This window comes from Lagenorhynchus albirostris, chromosome 8 (assembly GCF_949774975.1).
Source record: "Lagenorhynchus albirostris chromosome 8, mLagAlb1.1, whole genome shotgun sequence".
NCBI lineage: Eukaryota > Metazoa > Chordata > Mammalia > Artiodactyla > Delphinidae > Lagenorhynchus > Lagenorhynchus albirostris.
The window spans coordinates 11,541,049-11,561,718 of record NC_083102.1 but is presented as its reverse complement, the minus strand read 5'-3'; the positions used below and the strand labels follow the sequence as shown (position 1 = coordinate 11,561,718).

At 48.3% G+C, this 20,670-nt stretch overlaps 2 protein-coding genes across 11 annotated transcripts; both read left to right on the top strand.

The window, feature by feature from the left end:
- Nucleotides 1-45: 45 nt before the first annotated feature.
- On the top strand, nt 46-3,149 carry TMEM139 (transmembrane protein 139). Of its 2 annotated transcripts, none has more exons than XR_009541789.1 (2): nt 46-107; nt 1,555-1,695. XR_009541789.1 is itself a non-coding variant. In XM_060155933.1 (2 exons), the coding sequence occupies exons 1-2, from the start codon at nt 1,012-1,014 to the stop codon at nt 1,946-1,948; spliced, it is 720 nt and encodes a 239-aa protein (XP_060011916.1). In that variant the 5' UTR covers nt 837-1,011; the 3' UTR covers nt 1,949-3,149. The 2 variants fall into 2 exon arrangements, 1 of the variants encoding a protein (XP_060011916.1); XM_060155933.1 differs by lacking the exon at nt 46-107 and adding an exon at nt 837-1,337 and having other exon boundaries at nt 1,555-3,149.
- A 298-nt stretch (nt 3,150-3,447) lies between these two features.
- On the top strand, nt 3,448-20,328 carry CASP2 (caspase 2). 9 transcript variants are annotated; one of them, XM_060156483.1, is made up of 11 exons: nt 3,448-3,596; nt 6,464-6,614; nt 6,920-7,087; nt 7,247-7,328; nt 7,920-8,014; nt 8,292-8,468; nt 14,061-14,189; nt 14,339-14,429; nt 17,381-17,530; nt 17,671-17,780; nt 17,920-20,328. In XM_060156483.1, the coding sequence occupies exons 1-11, from the start codon at nt 3,523-3,525 to the stop codon at nt 18,049-18,051; spliced, it is 1,359 nt and encodes a 452-aa protein (XP_060012466.1). In that variant the 5' UTR covers nt 3,448-3,522; the 3' UTR covers nt 18,052-20,328. The 9 variants fall into 9 exon arrangements, 6 of the variants coding, with proteins under 6 accessions (XP_060012466.1, XP_060012464.1, XP_060012465.1 ...); XM_060156481.1 differs by having other exon boundaries at nt 6,920-7,108; XM_060156482.1 differs by having other exon boundaries at nt 17,381-17,780; nt 17,920-18,059.
- The last annotated feature ends 342 nt before the right edge of the window (nt 20,329-20,670 follow it).

Genomic DNA, 20,670 nt, shown 5'->3' with positions numbered 1-20,670 from the left:
TGGGTGGAACCAGTGGGCGCCACCCCGTCTCCTCCTCCCAAACCCCCCCTACAACCTACCTACCTTGCAGTCTGGTGAGACAGGTGAGGGAGGAACTCCTAACGCTGGTAAGAGGGGCAGGAGGGTCGTGGCTTTGGGGCTGGCATGTAAGGAGGCGGTCTGGCCCCTTTGTAGAATCGGCGACTCCTTCCTCTGCAGAGCTCAGGGAACTCCTGACAGGCTGGCTGGGGGTAGTGGCTGCCTAGGTGCTGCTGTTGTGTTGCAGGGGGATGAAAAGGCTTCTCCCCACCAGCCTCCCAGCCCCTGTGCTAATAACTCCAGGCAGGAAACTTGAAATCCGAGTTTACCGAGTGAGGGCCGGTAGAGAGCGGGGGACCGTGACAGCCATGGGGCACGGAGAGGTCAAGAATCATCTGGGCCTCTGTCCATTGCCCTAGACCTCTATTGCCTTAGACCTCTGTCTGTAAGATTCTCAGGTAGTTGTGTCCTGTGGCTTTGTTGTGTCTTTGTGCACTTTCTCCCTCCAACTGGAGCGTGGGGCTGACGGGAGCAAATGGGAAGACGGGGTCAAACAGGGTAAGTGGCGCCCTACAAGGTCAGACTGAGGGACTCAGACTGGGCAGGTGGGGGGTGGACGTTCGTTGCAAGCAATAATAAAGGGCGGGGCCCGCCTATCACCTAGATTCCAGAGATGCCGTGAGTCCTGAGGCCCCAGGCAGGGCCTGCCTAGGACTGGATCCTGGAATGGGTAGAAATACAGAGACGGAAGGGAGACCATAGGGAAGAAGTTAAAAGTAAGGAACGTAGGGCTCTGACATAGTAAACTCACATGAGGGCTGGGAGTCAGAACTTCCGGGCTGGTTCCTGGCTATTCCACACATACTGATACCCTGGGACAACAGTGTGATCCTAGAGAGAATCCCAGAGCTGAAGGGGACCCTGCAGATCACTTCTTTGGGCCCTTTATTTGATTTGAGATAGAAGAAACAAACCCAAACAAAGGTGTCTGATATGCTTACTTTGAAATCTAACCTAGCGGTGATGCCAATTGCTAGTTTAGACACAACAGCTGTGTGTCTTTTTGCAGGAGCCTGGGGAGGGGCCATGGTGCCAAGCCAATTCTGGGGGACTCTGGAGAAGCCGCTTCTCTTCCTGTGTTGCACCTCCTTCCTCCTGGGGCTGGCTTTGCTGGGGATACGGCCGGACATCGCCCCTGTTGCTTATTTCTTTCTCACCTTGGGTGGCTTCTTTTTGTTGGCCTGCCTCCTGGCCTGTGTTTTGGAATGGGGGTCTCGATCAGTGCAGACCGAGAGCCCAGGGGCCTCAAGCAATGCACGGTGAGTTAAGGGGTGGGCAGGATTGGAGGATTACATGTGGACCCATTCTCCCTGTGTCCCTCTAGACTTTAGGCGGACAGCCTCTGCTTTCCCCCTGTCACTGGTATCGGGGTCAGGGGCTAGTGGAGGGGTCTTTTGCTGGTAGAAGATAGAAAAGGGAAAAAAGGCTTCTTTCAGGAAGCCACTAATGACCTTATTTCTCCCCCGCCCCCTTCAGGGACAATGAAGCCTTTGAGGTGCCAACCTACGAAGAGGCCACAGTGTTGGAATCACAGTGCCACCCCCCAGGGGCGGATCAACCACCCTCCTACACCAGTGTTGTAATCCCCCCAGAACTTGAGGTGAGACAGCCTAGCCATCCAGAGGAGCCCAGGAGAGCCAGACTGGACAGGCGAGTGGGCTCAGAGGGGTCTGTGATCTCAGGAAGCCCTGGAAGACCTCCAGTCAGCCTGCGGCTTCGGGGACCACGAGTTGCGTCCACTGTTCCTGATCTGCAGAGCTTGTGGGCGCCCCCCAAATTGGAACCTCTTACTCCACCCCCTGCCTACGATGTCAGCTTTGGTCACCTCGATGATGATGTTTTCTATGGAAACAACTGGACACCCCACTAAAGGACTTTCCCAGGATATGTCGTCTTTCTGCACCAGACCCAGTCATTCATTCGAACAGTGCTTCCCAGTGCCTGTTATGTGTCAGGAACTGTGTCTCCACCTGGATGTCACAAATGATGACTTTAACCCAGAGGGGAGTGAGGCTATGGTGAGCCCTTCCCAGTTTTACAGTGGCACATCCCAGGGATGTAGGCGGCACAATTTGAGTCTTCAGGCAATATTCAGTGACCTACCCCATACCTGGTATTTCCAGAGTTAGACTGAGGGTGAGATGAGGAGATTCCAGAGAATCTAGTGAAGGAAGAAAAGAAACAATATCTGAGTGACAGCTCTGTTGCTTCTGTTCCAGGTGCTTTGCCTCTATTAGATCACAAAAATGAGGTATTATTGTCCTCATTTGAAAAACGAGGATCCTAAGGGTCAGAAAAAATTGATAATTTGCACAGGGGCACACTGCTAGTAAATAACACACAAATGTCTTGAATTCTGCTCTTCTGATCCCATAGCCCTTGTGTTTTCAATACAAGGCAACAGAAGCCAGTTCATGCACACATCTCTCAATTTCTGTCTTGGTCAATGGCTGGTGAGGGGTAGAAGACTTCGTGTAGACAGAATGGGGGACCAGCTGTGTCTGCAGACAAGGAGTGCTGAGTGGGACCAGGAGTGTGCCCAGCCTCCTAGAGGAGCAGAGCTGATCAAAACTGTGATGGCCCCTGCTCCAGATGGGAAATTCCTGCCCCGGGGGGCTAGACAGCAGTCCCCAGTGCAGGATCCCATCCTATCTAGAAGCAGTGGAGTAAACTGCCCCAGGGGTAGGGACATCTGTTTCTGAGGATGGGTGGATATGATGGTCAGAAAAGAGAAAACCCGAGGTCCTTTGCGAGGGGTGGTGGAGCATCTAAGGATCCCTCTTGCATCATCTATTATGAAGCACTGGAAACACTTGCACTGTCTGCAATAGCTTCAGCCTCACCCCTGCGCCTGACCCCGCTGGGTTTTACCCGAGGACCCCCTGCCCTGTTTCCTCAGATCCAAACAGAACACCAGCTTCTCTAATCATGTGCTGTGCCTGTGATGCAGGTTTGAGCCAACCATCGCTGACCCACGCTCATTCTTTACGCGGGTATCTGTCTAGCGCCTTCTAGTTCTGTCCTTGTCCTCCTTACCCTGGTCCCAACAGTTAACTTTAATAAAGTGAAAAGCCCGGCCACACCCATCTCCATACAGTTCTTGCAACAGGCGGGTGAGGAGAGGTGGGCGGTTCCGGGGAGGGAGCTGTGATTTCCGCGGGAACCGACGACCAATCGGATGGCCAAGTAGGGCGGGGCGGCTCCTCGCTTCCCCTTCCGCCGAGCGCGCTCGCTCATCCCATTGGACAGCGAGTCCGCCGCGTGGGTTCTGCGCCTGCGCGCGCTCCGGCGACGGCGCGGCCGGCCTCGCGTGGGGGCGGAGCTGGGATAGCAGCGCGCAGGCGCTTTGCGCGCCGGCGGACGTGGGAGGGATGCGGGGGACCAGAGGGCTCGCGGTTTGTTTGGGTTGTGGGCGGTGCGCGCACAGCCCGGGAAAAGCGGGAAATGGCGGCGCCGAGCGCAGGCCCCCGGTCCGCCCTCCCGCAAAAGGGGCTGATGACCGCTGATAGGGGGCGCAGGTGAGTGGGGAGGGTCCCAGGGGTCCGTAGTGGGACCCAGGGAGGGAGACGCGGGTTTCAGGCGTATGGCCCTGGCACCCCTCCCCTCGGAGCCCCTGGAAGCCGCGGTGTCCAAGCTTCCAGCCAAGGGTGGGAGGCCGGCTGAGCCCCCGAGGGGAGCGCGGGCGGGCGAATCTCTTCTGGGCCTCGTTCCTCTCGAGCAAAGATTCCCCAGCCTCCATTCTTCCAATCCCGGAGGCTCTGAACCAGGCGAGCTCTTTCCAGTCCTGTCAAATCTCGGTTTCTCTTAAAAGATTCTTGATTCTTTCTTTTCCTCGGTTCCCTTTTGAGGAACTAAACTCTGTACTCATAAACACCGATGAGACCTGCAGATCTCGGAATTCTGCCTGATGTGCATTTGTTTCGGATTGAATATATCATGATCCGTATTGCGTTGGGTGTAATGACCAGATTTTCACAGCAGTCAACACAGATTTTGGGGTTTGGGTGTACTCTGAGACAAGGAAGTTCCCGAGGCTCCGAGTGTCTCAGCCTCTGCCCCAGTTAAATCGTATCATGGCAGACATCGCCCAGGATAACATATTTGAATGCCTCCCGGTCCAGACCCAGGTGATGAATTGAGGACTTTGGAACCAGAACCTGCAGAAGGACACAGAATCAAGACTTAAGAATCGTCTTTGTGTCCTTTCCTCCACCCGCTCCCCCCTTTCCCGATGTGTCCTAAAGTTCTAGGTGATTGTGGTTACTTTTGGAAAGTCCACCTTTGAGACTCTCCCCGTAGTATGGAATCCTGCAAGGAGCAGGTGTGTGTAGAATGGATACTGCTTCAGATTAAACCTAATAAATTATTGATTGAAAATTCAAGTCTACAACTTTGAGTTAAGCACGGGGAGTCGATTAGTGAATTGTGTGGATGATACTGAGTAGGGAGAGGCTTTTTGAGGGGGCTTCCTAACGGAATGTCAACATTTAAGGGCAGACCAAAGGTCCTGTGAAGGAAACGGGGACCTAGTAAGCGGAGAGGGAAACTGGAGAGAATGGTGTCATGGAAACCAAGGGAGGAGAAAGTTTTAAGGAGAAAATGCTACTGGTAAATTAAGGGGAAAAAGTCGAGTAAACCCACCCCACCATTGGTGTGTATCCTGAGGAAATACCCAGAATCCAGCTACGATGTTATTTTGCGATTGAACTATTAACACTTATTTTTACCAGAGTTCATACATGTTGTCATTGTTAACTGCTTTGGTATGTTCCAAGGTGATTCTTTTTGGTTTTTTTTAAATTAATTAATTAATTTATTTTTGGCTGCGTTGGGTCTTTGTTGCTGTGCAGGCTTTCTCTAGTTGCGGCGAGCGGGGTCTACTCATCGTTGCGGTGCACGGGCTTCTCGCCGTGGCTTCTCTTTGCGGAGCACGGGCTCTAGACGTGCGGGCTTCAGTAGTTGTGGCACATGGGCTCAGTAGTTGTGGCGCGCAGGCTCTAGAGCACGGACTCAGTAGTTGTGGTGCAGGGACTTAGTTGCTCCGCGGCATGTGGGATCTTCCCAGACCGGGGCTCGAACCCGTGTCCCCTGCATTGGCAGGCGGATTCTTAACTACTGCGCCACCAGGGAAACCCCCGGAATGCATTTTAAAATAGGTTTTTGAAGTTATAATCTGAAGCTGGTGCCATATTCCTTTCTCACTACCATCAGGTCTTTACTGTTGTCATGTACTTGGAAACTGTGACTAAGCAGGCTGGCACACCCTGGATTTATATAGATTAGGCACATAGATGTTACACACTGGAAATGGGATTCTTTGAGTTCATCAGCAGAAGCTGAACTCTTTCCAAACGCATAGCAAAACTAAGGAATCCTTGAAATGAAGACATCCCTCGTAAACTAAATTCCCAAAATAATTTCGCCTTTACATGCTTTAACTCTTTGAGTGATTTCAGGTTATGTTGATTGTTTTCATCATTTGAATTTATCTACTGTGACTTTCCGTCAGATTTTTTACTTAATTCGGTTCTTATAGGATCCTGGTCATTTCTAGTGTTATTTTGTCACAGGAACTTACCGTTTTAAAAACCATAGTTGTGGGGTTTCCCTGGTGGCGCAGTGGTTGAGAATCCGCCTGCCAATGCAGGGGACGTGGGTTCGAGCCCTGGTCCGGGAAGATCCCACATGCCGCGGAACAGCTAAGCCCGTGTACCACAACTACTGAGCCTGTGCTCTAGAGCCCGCGAGCCACAACTACTGAGCCCGCATGCCACAACTAATGAAGCCCGCGTACCTAGAGCCCGTGCTCCGCAACGAGAGAAGCCACCGCAATGAGAAGCCCGCGCACTGCAGCAAAGAGTAACCCCCGCTCACCGCAACTAGAGAAAGCCCGCACGCAACAACGAAGACGCAACACAGCCAAAAATAAATAGATAAATAAAATAAATTTATATATATATATATATATATATAAAGGATTATTTTAGACTCATATCACTGTCAGCAGCCTAGATAAGTAGTGTGAAATGTTTTCTGGAATACTCCTTAATGAAAATTGGTCGGTCAGATGGAGGAATATTCCTTCTTGTGAGTATGTCTACTCGTGTGTGTGTTATTTTTGTCACGATAGATATTTCCCCTCGTCAGACCATTCATCTCAGAAGATGGTCTCAGTTGAACATCCTCCATAAAGGATTGTATATCATTTCCTTATGATCAGTGTGTTACTGCTTAATACTTCTATGATTTTAAGCACGTTCAATAAAATATGTCTCATTTTAGTTATCGTAAGTCCTGTTCTTTATATTTCTCCTACCCACACCTCTTCCGTTCCACTTCTCTGCCAGATCTTGTACTTGACAGTTTTTCTGTCTTTTATCTGTAGGATACTGGGAGTGTATGGCATGCATCCTGACCATCAGGAAGCTCTCAAAAAGAACCGAGTGGTGCTGGCCAAACAGCTGTTGCTGAGCGAACTGTTAGAACATCTCCTGGAGAAGGACATTATCACCTTGGAAATGAGGGAGCACATTCAGGTATCTGAAGGCAAAAGAGAAAAGCCAAGTGAATATATTAGCGGTAGGAAGAGGAACAGAGCATAGTAAAGTGTGAAAAAGATGTAGTGCTTTACTAAGGAAATGAAAATGCTCTTCTACCCTAGAGCATTTAACAGAAAAGACATATAATTCAAGAATAGTGGGGGAAGGGCTTCCCACGTACATATTTTTCTGTAAAAGGAGTTCTTGAGATGGATGATGCTGTTACTAGGAAGCTCATCTGGAGAAACAGAATTACAGCTGGATAAGTAAATGTGATGTCATGTTTTATTCTTGTATCGTAGGCCAAGGTGTGCAGTTTCAGCCAGAATGTGGAACTCCTCAACTTGCTGCCCAAGAGGGGCCCCCAGGCTTTTGATGCCTTCTGTGTGGCCCTGAGGGAGACCAAGCAGGGTCACCTGGAGGACCTGTTGCTCACAACCCTGGCTGGTCTTCAGCACATACCCCCACCGGTATGGAGCCCTAGACACGTGGTATGTTAGGAAGGGTTGGTTTGGTAGGAAGGGCATTTTTGAGACTGTGGTGAAGTGGGGAACGGGACTAGATTTCTGTATTATTTGGGCTGGACCAGCTCCCTAAGGCCTGGTACGGGGGGTCCTGCTTTCTTACAGTTGAGCTGCGACTACCATTTGCGTCTCCCTTTCCCGGTTTGTGAGTCCTGCCCCCCCCGCAAGCAGCGCCGCCTGTCCCCAGGTGAGAACTGATGGCGTAAAATGGGTCCCGCAGATCGACTTCCGCTTCCTTGATTGGCGTCTGACTTTGCCCCAGTGTGAAACCTATTTTCGTTCATATTGGAACGGTTTCCTCAGTGAATTTGTTAGGGACCAGCAGGACAGTTCAGATGGGCTCTGGGTTGGGCCTGTTTTTCTTCTTCCGTCATAGATGGTTTTTTAATGGTGATCGGCCCTTGGAGCAACTTGTGCAGGTAGGAAGTTCCTGCACATAATTGGCCTATCTCCTCTGTAAACCTTAGTTATTTTACGATGAGGAAAGATACATCATGGGCCTCTACCCTGCTGATTGAGTATTCTAGTGATTAGAACAAGGCTTTTATCATATACCCCATTCAGTCATTTACTGAGTTGAGCACCTACTACTATACGCAGGCTAAGTGCAGAGGATCCAGTGGTGAACAAAAGCAAACAGGGTCTCTGCCCCCATAGAGCTTACAGACAAGGGACGTGAGCCAGACCAGTAATTACGAAAAGGGTGCTTGAAGTTACAGTGAAGCACTAGGATTGCTGTGTAGGTTGTGTGCTAGCTTTTCTGCTCTCTATGCCGCAGATACAGTGGAACACTCCCTAGACCATGGAGATGGGCCTCCCAGCCTTCAGGTGAAGTATTGCACTCCTGAGTTTTATCAAGCGCACTACCAGCTGGTGAGTCTTGCAAAATGGCAAGAGGAAAAGCGTTGGGAAATGAGATACCCTTCCTGGGCATCTGAACTTAGTTCGTGTATATACATTTCTTTCCTGCCTTTATTAGTCAGAAAATAATTGCTGATTGAATGTGTTCTGTGGGTATTTCTATACTTGACCTGGTGGGATTAAGAAGAAGAACGTGATGTCTGTGTTTTCTTGAAATGCCTCGTCTAGTGGGGGAGGCATAGTTTCTGTCCTCAAGAAGCTCACGGTCTAATCGGCCTCCCCTCCCCAGGCCTATAGGTTGCAGTCTCGGCCTCGTGGCCTGGCACTGGTGCTGAGCAACGTGCACTTCACTGGCGAGAAAGACTTGGAATTCCGCTCTGGAGGGGATGTGGACCACAGCACTCTAGTCACCCTCTTCAAGCTCTTGGGCTACAAAGTTCATGTTCTTCTTGACCAGACTGCACAGGTACCCGAGGCAGGACACGCTGACATGTGCATTAGAGAACGGGACAACATTTGGGGGCCAGAAACGTCCATGCTCCTCTGCCTGCTGGGTTGTGCCTTACTAGAGTTATGTTCTCTCCCTACCTTCTACTTGCTGTGTTCTGCCGCCCATCTTGCAATCTAGTTTAAAAAAAAAAAAAAAAAGGGCTTCCTTGGTGGCGCAATGGTTGAGAATCCGCCTGCCAGTGCAGGGGACGTCCCACATGCAGTGGAGCAACTGAGCCCGTGCACCACAGCTACTGAGCCTGTGCTCTAGAGCCCACGAGCCACAACTACCGAGCCCGCCTGCTGCAACTACTGAAGCCTGTGTGCCTAGAGCCCATGCTCCGCAACAAGAGAAGCCACTGCAGTGAGAAGCCCAGATACCGCAATGAAGGGTAGCCCCCGCTCGCCGCAACTAGAGAAACCCCGTGCGCAGCAACGAAGACCCAACACAGCCAAAAAATAAATAATAAAAATAAAACAGAAGAAAAGAGAGAAAGGATTCAGGCCAGCCAGCTGCCTGGGTGTTGACTTCTCAGGGTGGCTGTGCGCTCCCTGAGTAAGAATAGTCCAGGGTCGGGTTCTCACTTTTACATGCTCAGCAACTTGATTCCCAGTCCCTCAGGAGGTGAGATACTGATATGCACCCAACCAACTAAGAAAAGATATTTATAAGTCAGGGTTACACAGGACAGTGACTTCTTGGTTGACGTTGCTGCCTAGGAGTCCAGTTCTCAAGATTACGTTGGCAGATAAAATTCTTACAAATGAAAGTTTGCTAGAATTGTCCTTGTAAATACTGTTTTGTGGTCATTGCATGAATTAACCTATTCTTTTTTTTTTCTTTGGGCTGTGTTGGGTCTTTGTTGCTGCGCGCGGGCTTTCTCTAGTTGCAGCGAGCGGGAGCTACTCTTCGTTGCGGTGCGTGGGCTTCTCATTGCGGTGGCTTCTCTTGCTGCAGAGCACGGGCTCTAGGTGCGCGGGATTAGGTAGTTGTGGCTCACGGGCTTAGTTGCTTCGCGGCACGTGGGGTCTTCAGACCAGGGCTCAAACCCATGTCCCCTGCATTGGCAGGCGGATTCTTAACCACTACGCCACCAGGGAAGTCCCTAACATAACCTATTCTTATCACTTTTGTGGCCACAAGACAGATCTTAGCGTAGATTACTTCTGAGCTAGGTTCCTGCAGGTCCTAAGCATTCTTGTTAGGATTTAGTCCCCTTCAGCCTCAGTTACTGGGCTGTACCACTGACTTTGTTACCTTTAGGTAGTTCTGTTTTGAAATTGAAAATAGTCCATTGGTAAATTAATACTAATTCTTTATTTTGATTCAGAATAATAGTGCTTTCCTAAACTTGCCTTTGGGAATATCCATGGTAAAATTAAGGTTTCTAGAAGATTCTCTTTGGTCTCTTGAGGTAGGGTGGTCAGCATTGTCCGTGGTCTTCATTTCTATTTCTCAGCTGTCTTGCTTCTGTGAGAATAATTGTGTATTTGCTAAATTTGGGGTAAGGCCAGATTCATTGGTAGGGACCTGAATGTTGTTCTTTACATGCTATTACCAGCTTCCCAATAATAGCTCAGGCAAAGAAGTAAACCCACCCTTGCTTCAAAGCCATGGCTGGAACAGCTCCGTTCTACATCAAGTATTCACGTAGGTTATATGCTTTCCTGAGAGATCTGCTGGGCATGAAGGGAATAAACGTGGGACAACAGCTGTAATTCTTACAGAGGGAATCCTATTAGAAGGTCACGTAACAAAATGAATGCGATTTACATTTCTTTACAGCTTTTGGTCTAGTCATTTTTTTTACTAGGAATTTATTATGTCATGGTTTTCCAAATTTTATGCAGTTGATAAGGGATTTTATGTACTTGATAGTTAAAGATACATCACTAAGCAGCAGGTCATCTGTGTACTACTGATTCTTACCTTAGAGACAGTAGCTTGGATGGGCCTACGGGCCCACTTCACAAATGCCATTCCCTGATGCAGATTCCAGGACCTGTTGGATTCTGATTCTCTGGTTACGTTGTTCTATAACTTGAATCGCAGTGGCGTTCAATTTTGAGCACCTTATAACAGGGGGCAACTATGTTAGCTGCCAGAGATTTTTTTTAATGTGAACCTTGAGTTCAAGGGACCTCATTTAGATGAGGGAGTCTTGATATCAGTTTAAAAAAAAAAAAGAGGCACATCCCCTTATTTCCTAAGGACAACAAAAGACTAGAGACAGTGTCTTCTACAGTAGTTAAGAGGAAGAAACCATCACCTGGGTAGATGTGGTCAGAAGGATAAGTGGAGGATGTGAGACTTAAGCTGCCCGCGAAGGATGGAAGCTACTGAGGCAAGAGAGGAGGAGTGAAGGGGTCCTACACAAGGAGAACAGCATACAGATTAGAAATGTGTGTGTTAGGGACCTTGTGGGTGAACCAAATGTCTAGGGCACAGGAGTTCCAACAACAAGATTGGGGAAAAAGGGACCAGAATGCACAGGGCCTTGAATGTCTTCCCAAAGGAATTAGACTTCCTTGTGTTGACATTAGCACATCGTTAGTGGTTTTTGAATAGAAAGGTGACGCATTCACAGTGATGATTCAGGAAGATTAATATGACAGTAATGAATGAGGTAGAGACCAGTGGCAGGGAATACAGTTTGGAGTTAATATCATAATGCCAGTATGAGATGGTGGGGGCCTGGACGGGATAGTGGACCAAAAGGAAAAGAGTATATGTGAAAAATAGTATAATGGCATGATTGTACTGTCAGTGCTTTGTGATTAAATAACTACCTATGGAAGAAGATGAAGAACGTAAGGAATTGAGGGCCTCAGAGGAAGTCAGGGCCAAAGATGTAAATTTGGGAACTACTTGTGTAGGAAAAAGACTTCAAGTAATGAGAGATTATGATCCTTGAGAAAAAGCAAAAGGGCTAGGACTGAACCTTCGGGATATCACCCTCCATGTACGCTAGTCCTCAGCTCTGGAGATTCAGAAGCAGGAGGAGGACGTTGCAGGACCAATTTCTGACAGTGGCCAATCGAACTTTCAGATGCAGTTAAAACCAGGTAGCGACAGTGGGTGTGATAATTTGGTGCGCTAGGCATCTGTACAGGATACTATCTTTCTGATAGAACATCTCAAGGGGCTCAATTCTTTTTTTTTTTTTTAAACTTTTTGGCCATGCCACAAGGCATGCAGGATCTTAGTTCCCCGACCAGGGATTGAACCTGTGCTCCCTGCAGTGGAAGCGTTGAGTCTTAACCACTGGACCTCAGGGGAAGTCCCTCAAGTCTTTTATATAATTATTTGGTGAGCAAAGAGACAGAACCAAGAAAATTTAGATCCTCTTTTTCTCCCCATATTATTCCTTTTTGCTTTAGAGATAATTCCATTGAAAAATTGGAGACAGTGTAGTCTCAGAGAACCATTTCGCCCGACAGTGCTGGAGAGCACGCTATTATCCTCACCGCTCATGTAGGTGTTCAGTGCTTCTGTTCATCATCAGAGTCTTTTCTTCTTGCACTACCTCATGAGTTTTACTAGTTCTAGAATTACAGTTTATTGTATATTAGGAAATGAGATACACTTTAAAGTGGCAGGTTTCCTTTCACCATGTCGTGGTATTGGTTTGTAACTTGCATTTGGTCACAGACGGATTTGAGGGTATAGGGGCAAGCTGTGGGTCATCTCTGGAAAATACAGCTGCCAGTAAAATTTGGGGTATCATTTCAGGGAGTTCACAGGTTATTCTTTTCTTCTGTGTTCCCCAGCCAAAAACACTTGGAAGTGTTAAGAGCCCTGCTATTTATAGAAGTTCTGTAATTTTATCAGAAATAGATCTAGAGATCCTATTTTAAGCTACGCTACTTTCGGAAAAATTTCCCCAAATGACTAACCCCCATTGATTGAATGGTTTAATCTTATTAAATTCAGTTACAAAGCCCATGTGTTCTTAACTTTGGGCTTTGTTGTCTTCTATTTACTGACCTAGTAATCTCACTTAAGTGCAAAATGCTCCTGAGTGCCTAACCTGTATATTCCCTCCTTGGAGCAAAATGAACTTCACCTATTACATGTTAAATTCTGTTACAGTCAACTCCAGAGGGGCAGTAGGCTCTTGAGATGATATATTCTTAAAATGAATGAATTTTGGATATCTTTTATTACCTTAAGATCTCCAATATTATGGTTGGGTTCTTTTTGCTCAGAAAATACACATGCTCTTTCAGCACAGCCAGTTTCTCCATTCCCAGTGAAACTGCAGACTTTCAAGTCTCTTATTAAGTCTCAATTATGTGCAAACAGAACTATTCCAAACAGATAAGCAGTTCTCAAACGTTAGCACATCAGAATTACCTGGAGGGCTTGTGAAAACAGTTTGCTGGGGGCCAAGACTCTGCAGTTCTTACAGGTTCCCCTGTGACGCTGATGCTGCTGTTTTAGGGGCCGCACTTGGAGAACCACCGCAATGTATTACACAAGTGTGTGTTTTACTGGGGGCTGTGTATGAACTGTTAGATATATGTGTACTGTAACTGTTCTGCCTAGATAGCATATTCTTCATTATATTTTGATCAAGTTCATAGTAGAATGAGCCTGTTTTCTCTCTGCTCATCTCAGAGACAATCCAGACATCTAGAGTTGTAGAGGGAGACATAGGTTTAAAAGTTGGTATCATATTATTGTACTGTTAGGTATAATGCTTCAGTTAGAGTGTTATTCATATATGGCAGTCTAGTGCAAGATCAAAAAGATTCTTAAGTTAGACTACACGGTTTCTTTGAAAAGATAATATTGTTACCCTTCATTAGACAAGTACATTGCAACGGCAGATCTTTGCAGCATGTGCCAGGCACAGTGGTAAGTCCTTTCTGGGCCATATCTCATTTAATCTGCACAAACTTGGAGGAAATGTACGCTTCATTGTCTTACAAAACGGGTACTAGAGCTTTGAGGGGCTAAATAACTTGTTCTAATTTATGAACCTAGGGATCCAGCTGAGGTCTCTCTGATCCCTTGGCCCATATATGTAGTCATGACCCTGTACAGAATCCTCCATAGAGTGTGTTCTTCCATGGACAAAGCGTTTTATACAGACATCATCACTGTCTCCGGGAACTTAAATTCTCGGACAGACAACAGCAAAGGAGTACTGCTGTTCTCTACTCTCACGATCCTGTGAGCCCTCTGTCACACAGCAGTTCTTGTAGCTGTTACAGTTTACCCGGCGGTCCCCCTTGTGCCATTTATATACAAGGGCATATGCTCTGAAGAAGGATCGGGTTGATGATTGGAGAATGGATAAAGTTAGCTAGCTCCTTCATTAATAACTTGCTTTAATCCAGGAGTTCTTAACATACCTCAGTGAGCCTGTGAATTGTAAAATTATATTCAGAATTTTGTCTGAAGTCATGCAGTTTTCTGGTGCATCTCTGACTTCACTTACCATCGACCACAGGAATGTAGGGAACACACTGTACCTTCTAATAGCTTAGGGTTTCAGACACTGAAGAAAAGCTTACGTTGGTGCTGACTAGTGAACAACGCTGAAAGGTGTCTTTCTTCTAGGAAATGCAAGAGAAGCTCCGGGATTTTGCCCAGCTACCCGCTCACCGTGTCATGGACTCCTGCATAGTGGCGCTCCTCTCCCACGGCATGGAGGGCGGTGTCTATGGCGTGGACGGCACGCTGCTTCAGGTGCGTGCCGTCCCGTGGCCGCAGCTCTGCAAGCTGGGCCGCTTCACCTCCCGCCTGCCCCTCTCTCCAGTGACGGCTGCTGTTGCGTGTAGGACTCAGGAGGTCCCACTGACCACCAACCTCCCTTCTCCCTTGTTTGTTTCTGGCAGCTACAAGAGGTTTTCCGGCTGTTTGACAATGCCAACTGCCCGAGCCTACAGAACAAACCGAAAATGTTCTTCATCCAGGCCTGCCGTGGAGGTGAGTGCCCTGGCAGACCGGCACCTGGGTGTGGCTCCTGGGCAGCCTCCCACCAGCTCTCACTTTCCTGTTTGCTCCTCTCAGGTGCTATCGGATCCCTGGGGCACCTCCTTCTGTTCACTGCTGCCACCGCCTCTTGCTCTGTAAGTGTCTCCCAATGCATGGGGTGTGCTGGGCCTTGGGCAGCCCCTGGCTCTCAGGCTGGTCAGCCCTGTGCACCTGCCACATCCTGTCCTGCCAGACGCTCTCTGCCAGTGTCTTCGCCTTCTTTCCTGAGGACGCTTCCTTCTTTCTGTGCTTATTAACGCTGATGCGCTTTTTTGGTTACTTATTCCAGTTAAGGATTTTCCGGCTGTCTCTGCTTCCTAGCCCTCTCACTTTATGCTCTTCCTCTTTTTTTTCTCCACCTCTCCTCCCCCTTTCCACCTTCTCCTTTTACTTCTCGTCTCAGCTACACTGCGTTCTCGTCTCCTCCCTTCTCTGTGTCACTCACGTGTCACGCAGGAAAGCAGCGCAGAAGCCCCGTGTCAGCCTCTGGCTCGTGCTCTTCCGTGAGCTGCTGCCGCCCCTCTTCTTTCTTGCACGCAGTCTCTTTTACCCCTTGAAGAGCCAGGACTCCCCGACTAGGCTCAGAAGACATGGAGGCCTGCCTCTCATCTTGGAGGAAAACAGTAATAACTAAAAGCTCTAAATGTGGAGTCCGATTCTGCCTCTACCACTGACTAGTTATGTCAGGTTAGAGAAGTTGCTCGATGTCCCTGCACCTGAGTTTCCTCAGTATAAAATGTAGATAATCATCAGACCTACTTCATAAGGTCAGGCTGTTATGATGCTTAAGTGAAATGGTTCGTATGAAGGACTTACTTAGCATAGTACCTGGCCCATAGGAAATCCGCGGAAAGTACCAGCTCTGACTGTTAGGACATGATCCGTGCCCCTAAGGGGCTTGTAGTTTGATTTAAAGGTCACTTTGTCCAAGCATTCAAATAATACATTTTTTACATGGGTGTGGAGTAACAGATAGATCCTTTCAGGGAAAAGGGGGGAATGCAATGACAAGCCTACCAAGATTAAAAAGATATCCCCTTCCCCCCGCCAAAGAAAAGGTGTGCTGAGCCAGAAGTATGCCCGAATCTAATTTAAAAACTGCGCGTCTGCATCAGTCATATGTAGTGGGATGTGGCTGACCACGTGATCTATACCTTTAGCTACAGCTCAGATTTTGGACTTCGAACTTTGACAGATAATAGTACAGAGCTATTGGGAGCTTAAGTAAGAAATAATGCGATAAATTTTTTTTTCAGGACGACTACCATGGCAGGGAAAAGTGCTAAGAAAAGAGTATGTGCAGGCAGGAGCTTGCTTTTTTATGCACCTGCTGTATCCCCAGTCTCAGAGCACTACCTGATATGTAGTAGCACTTCATAAATATTGAACGAATGGATGGAAATTAATCTGCCTAAAAAGCGTAGCAATGATATAAAAAACATATATGGGGATACTGTGAAAAAAACATTTATTGATTAACAGATCTGAGACACAAAGACAAGGGAGAAGGCTCCTTTCTCTTGAGGGACACATTCAGCTTGGCCCATTTCCTTTAGGAGGTGTCACTAGCAAAGTAAAAGGAAATAAACATGTTCATGATCATTTTCTCCTCCTGTGTTCAGAGATTATATACAAATACTAGACCTGGATAGGGGAGAATTGCGCTCTTCTGGGCTAACGTGAATCTTCTCTCTACAATTAAATCCTTCAAGGCATGACCAGTAGCCAGCTCTTCCTTTGAAAGCCTGAGCTCAACTGTCTTCCGCTCTATTCAGTTAACATAATTGATGCCTGTTAGAAGGACCGCCCCACCCCGGATGACTGGCTCCTAAACTGGAGTGTAAGCTCCAGAAGGGCAGGGACTTTTCACTATATCCCTAGGGCCTCAAACAAAAACAGTGCCTGGCATATGGAAGTTGCTCAGTACATTTTTATTGGATCAGTGAACCTTGGTCATTTTCTGCACAGACCTTCAAGCCTCACTCCCGTTTCAGGCTGTCTTGGGGGTCCTATGAAGAGGGAGGAGCATAAAAGAAAGCATACTTACTCCTTCACCTTCAGCGTGACAGCCGTGTGTCCTGTGTCTCTCCTACCACCCCCACGACAACAGCATCAGAAAGAGAACATGTCTTGGGGTAGATAAGGCCTAGGTCAGGAGGTTGGACATGTGCTCAGGGTATGTTGAGAATCTACTGCTAATATTGAATAATAGTGTTCTTTTTACATTGTGTAGGAGAAAATAGTCAAATTATCCCAATTTTAAGTTTCTTTAAATTTCTCAAATTTTGCACGCCAGCTACAACTTGGCTTATGAAATTAATAAACAATAAATGATTTAAAAATACCCAGAACACCCTGAAAACAGCTGATCATGCTTAGTTTTATAATTTGTTTATTGATAGATTTGAGGTTGTAGTTTTCATATGGCATAAATGTAGTAATCATATTTTTGGTTTCTTGTTTTTTTTTTTTACATAATAAAACGAAATATATCAATATTTTATTGTGTATTGCAATAAGGAGCACTTTGACTTCCAGGAATATTGACAATTGAACAAGTGAATCATGGACACAGATGGCTTTTCATTCTGTTTACGAGGAGTATTTGGTTCAGCACTTGCCCCGTCTTACACAGCGTGGACAGAGCTCGGACTGTGTGTATGTGCATGTGCTTGGGCGCGGCGTCCGGCCTGTCATGGGCACCCTCTGTGTGATCGGTGTACTCTGGCGGAGTAATGGTGTTCGCTTGTTTGTTTGTTTGTTTTTTAATTCATCAGCCACAGGTTGGAGGCAACAGCTGGAAATGGTTCTTCCCAGTCAAGGTTGCAGGGAACTCGGGCTTGCCTGTGACAGGCCCAAGAGAGGAAATAACATCTCTGTCCACTCTGTCTGCCTTTGTACAGATGAGACGGATCGTGGGGTCGACCAGCAAGACGGGAAGAACCATGAGCGATCCCCCGAGTGCGAGGAGAGCGATGCCAGTAAAGAGGAGGGGCTGAAGATGCGACTGCCCACTCGCTCGGACATGATTTGTGGCTACGCCTGCCTCAGAGGTATCGTGAGTTCCAAAGGAGAGATCCCAAAGGTGGCGTCTCTCTCTGACTGCGGAGGGAGCGGGTGTCGGCGAGGTCCGTCCAGCTGTGTGAGGGTGCCCGGGACCTTCCCTGTGTGCTCACTGCTGTCCTGGTTGCAGGGACCGCTGCCATGCGCAACACCAAGCGGGGCTCCTGGTACGTGGAGGCCCTCACTCAGGTGTTCTGTGAGAGGGCGTGTGACAAGCATGTGGCCGACATGCTCGTGGAGGTAAGTCGGCTCAGTGGTGCCAGGAACCTACCTTCCTCCGCCCTTGCCCTGTTTTTCACAGTGTCCCTACCCTTCCTCTTCTGGGATCATGGAAACACCTGATTCTCAAACCATGGGCCCTGGGTTTCTGCCTTTGCAGGTGAACGCGCTCATCAAGGAGCGTGAAGGCTACGCCCCGGGCACGGAGTTCCACCGATGCAAGGAGATGTCCGAGTACTGTAGCACTCTGTGCCGCCACCTCTATCTCTTCCCGGGACACCCTCCCACGTGATGCCACCTCCCATCACCTGGGCCACATGGAGGCCGCTGGACCACGGGAGGTGTGATAGAGCCTCCTGTCTCCAGGACGCATGGTTTCTGTCCCTCCCCCTCAGGGATTGGGAATATCCCAGGCTCATTTCACACGCCCATCGTCTCCATCTTTGACCTCGGACTACAGGCCGGCTACTCCCATGGGAGGCTCTCTCCCTGTGGAACCAGCTCCGGCTGGACTTGTTGCCTGGAGCGTTTGGCCTCAGTTGAGGGACCTGGCAAGTGATGTTACGAACATAGTGTCTCGATGGGTGGGGAGAGGGCATGTGGGTTTCCTCCATGTTCGTGTTCAGTTTATGCCCGCAGGGCTCTTGTAGGAAGCGTTTGGTGATTGCTTTTATTACTTTAGTTGAGATGTCTCAGAGGTCATCTCCCATCTTTTCTGTCACATCCCAGCCCCATTTGTCTCAGAGTGAGTTTGGAAGGTGTCCTGGTTTAACATAGACCTTTTTCATTTGGTTTCAAAAGGCCGAGCAGGACAGGAGTCACTCTCTGCTGCTGTGGGTGGGCCCGTACCTGTGCATTCATTCCCTTCGGTTCCAGAATGTTACCCCCCGGAAGGACTGTCTTCTCAACTCCACTCTTGGCTCCTTGGGGCTCAGGGAATCCAGCGTTCAGCAGAGGTTAGGGTTTGGATGCCTTGTATCTGTTGCCTGTTGATCTTTGCCCACGGAAGTTTCAAAGATCTTTTAATTGGTTGTCCTTTCTCCGAGCTTTGTACCTGAAATGAGCCCTGCAGGGAGTGTCAGCAGAGGCAGATAAGAGTGGTATGCTTGTTCATACTCTGTAATCTGTCACCTTATCCTCGTTTTTCTTCCTATGAAGTGTCCCCTCTATAAAAGCTTCCTAGTTATCTCCCTGCTTCCTGTTTCTCCCCTCTTCACCTTCGTCTCATCCTGTTTACTGCTGCCACCAGCTCTGTCTAAAATACTGCTTAATTGGATCATTTGGCTGCTCAGGGATGTGATGTAGTACCTTGTTCCCTCTTTCTGCTTCAGTATTAAATCCCCTCTTGATTTTATGTGGCCAGTTTCCCCTTCCTGTTATGACTTTCCATTTCAGGGAGACCACTGCTGTATATGTTATTTGTTCACTCTAGAAGCCATCTTTATCTGTGCTTTTATGAAACTTCCCTATTCTTTTTTTGTGTGTGTGTGGTATGTGGGCCTCTCACTGCCGTGGCCTCTCCCGTTGCGGAGCACAGGCTCCAGACGCGCAGGCTCAGTGGCCATGGCTCACAGGCCTAGCCGCTCCGCGGCATGTGGGATCTTCCCGGACCGGGACACGAACCCGTGTCCTCTGCATCGGCAGGTGGACTCTCAACCACTGCGCCACCAGGGAAGCCCATTGGTTTGGGTTTTTAAGTATAAATCTGATGCTGTTACTCCCCTGCTTGGAACCCTCTGGTTTCCTATCACACCTCAAATAAAATCCAGACTCTTTACCTTGGCCTGCAGGGCCTCACTAAGTGCTGATTTCCCCGTAACCCACTGCTGTCCTCAGTTTCTCAGACATTCTGAGGCCTTTCCTGCCTGAGGCCATCAGACACTCCTGGGTCCACTGAGTCCACTCTTGTGTCTGGTGGCTTCTTTCTTTATCCTTCAAGTCTGAGCTTAAATGCCACCTTGTTGTGGAGGCCTTCCCCGGCCATTCTGTCTCTAAGAATCATGTTTCTTTATTACTGTGTCCTGTTTAGTCCCCCTTATTGCACTTACCACAATGCGTAATCATCAATTAGCGTGCTTCACTTGTTCATTCCCGTCTCCACTTTAAGCTCCATGAGAGCAGAAACCTTGTCTCTTTTGTTCACTAATATGTACCCAGTGCCTGACATGTCTTGGATCTTCAATAAATGTTTGCGGAAGGAAGGAAGCGACCCTAGCTAGACTCCTACTTTTTGACAAAATTTCCCTTTTGGCAAAATACCCAGTTTAGTATTTGTACTATTTCCCCACATGTTTTGTTTCATCCACTCGTATCATTAGCTCCTGAAGACAGAAGTCGCACGTAGGACAACCTTTTCCACACCTCGTGTGGTTCCGGGCACACTGCTCAGCCTCTCGTGGTTCAGGTGCTCGGTGAATACTTGTTCTGCAGGGCGTCGGAGACTTGTTGCCAAGTGCTGCCCTGGGCTCGGTATCGTATGGAAGTGTTTGGGTGACAGAACCTTTCCTCTTCCCACTGCCAGGATTTTGTATTGCCATCTGGTGCCAAATAAACGCTCATATTTATTACCGATGTGTGCCTGACGTCTCTGTAGCTGTAGATAATCTGTGTCTAAAGCGCACTTACTTCCATTGCCTTAGCTTCTTACAGCGTTCCTCACCACCTCACAAGGCATACCCAGAGCCGAACACCTCTTGTTTTGCTGCCAGATCTTTTTTATTTTTATTTTTTTGCAGTACACGGGCCTCTCACTGTTGTGGCCTCTCCCGTTACGGAGCACAGACTCCGGACGCGCAGGCTCAGCGGCCATGGCTCACGGGCCCAGCCGCTCCACGGCATGCGGGATCCTCCCGGACCGGGGCACGAACCCGTGTCCCCTGCATTGGCAGGCGGACTCTCAACCATTGCGCCA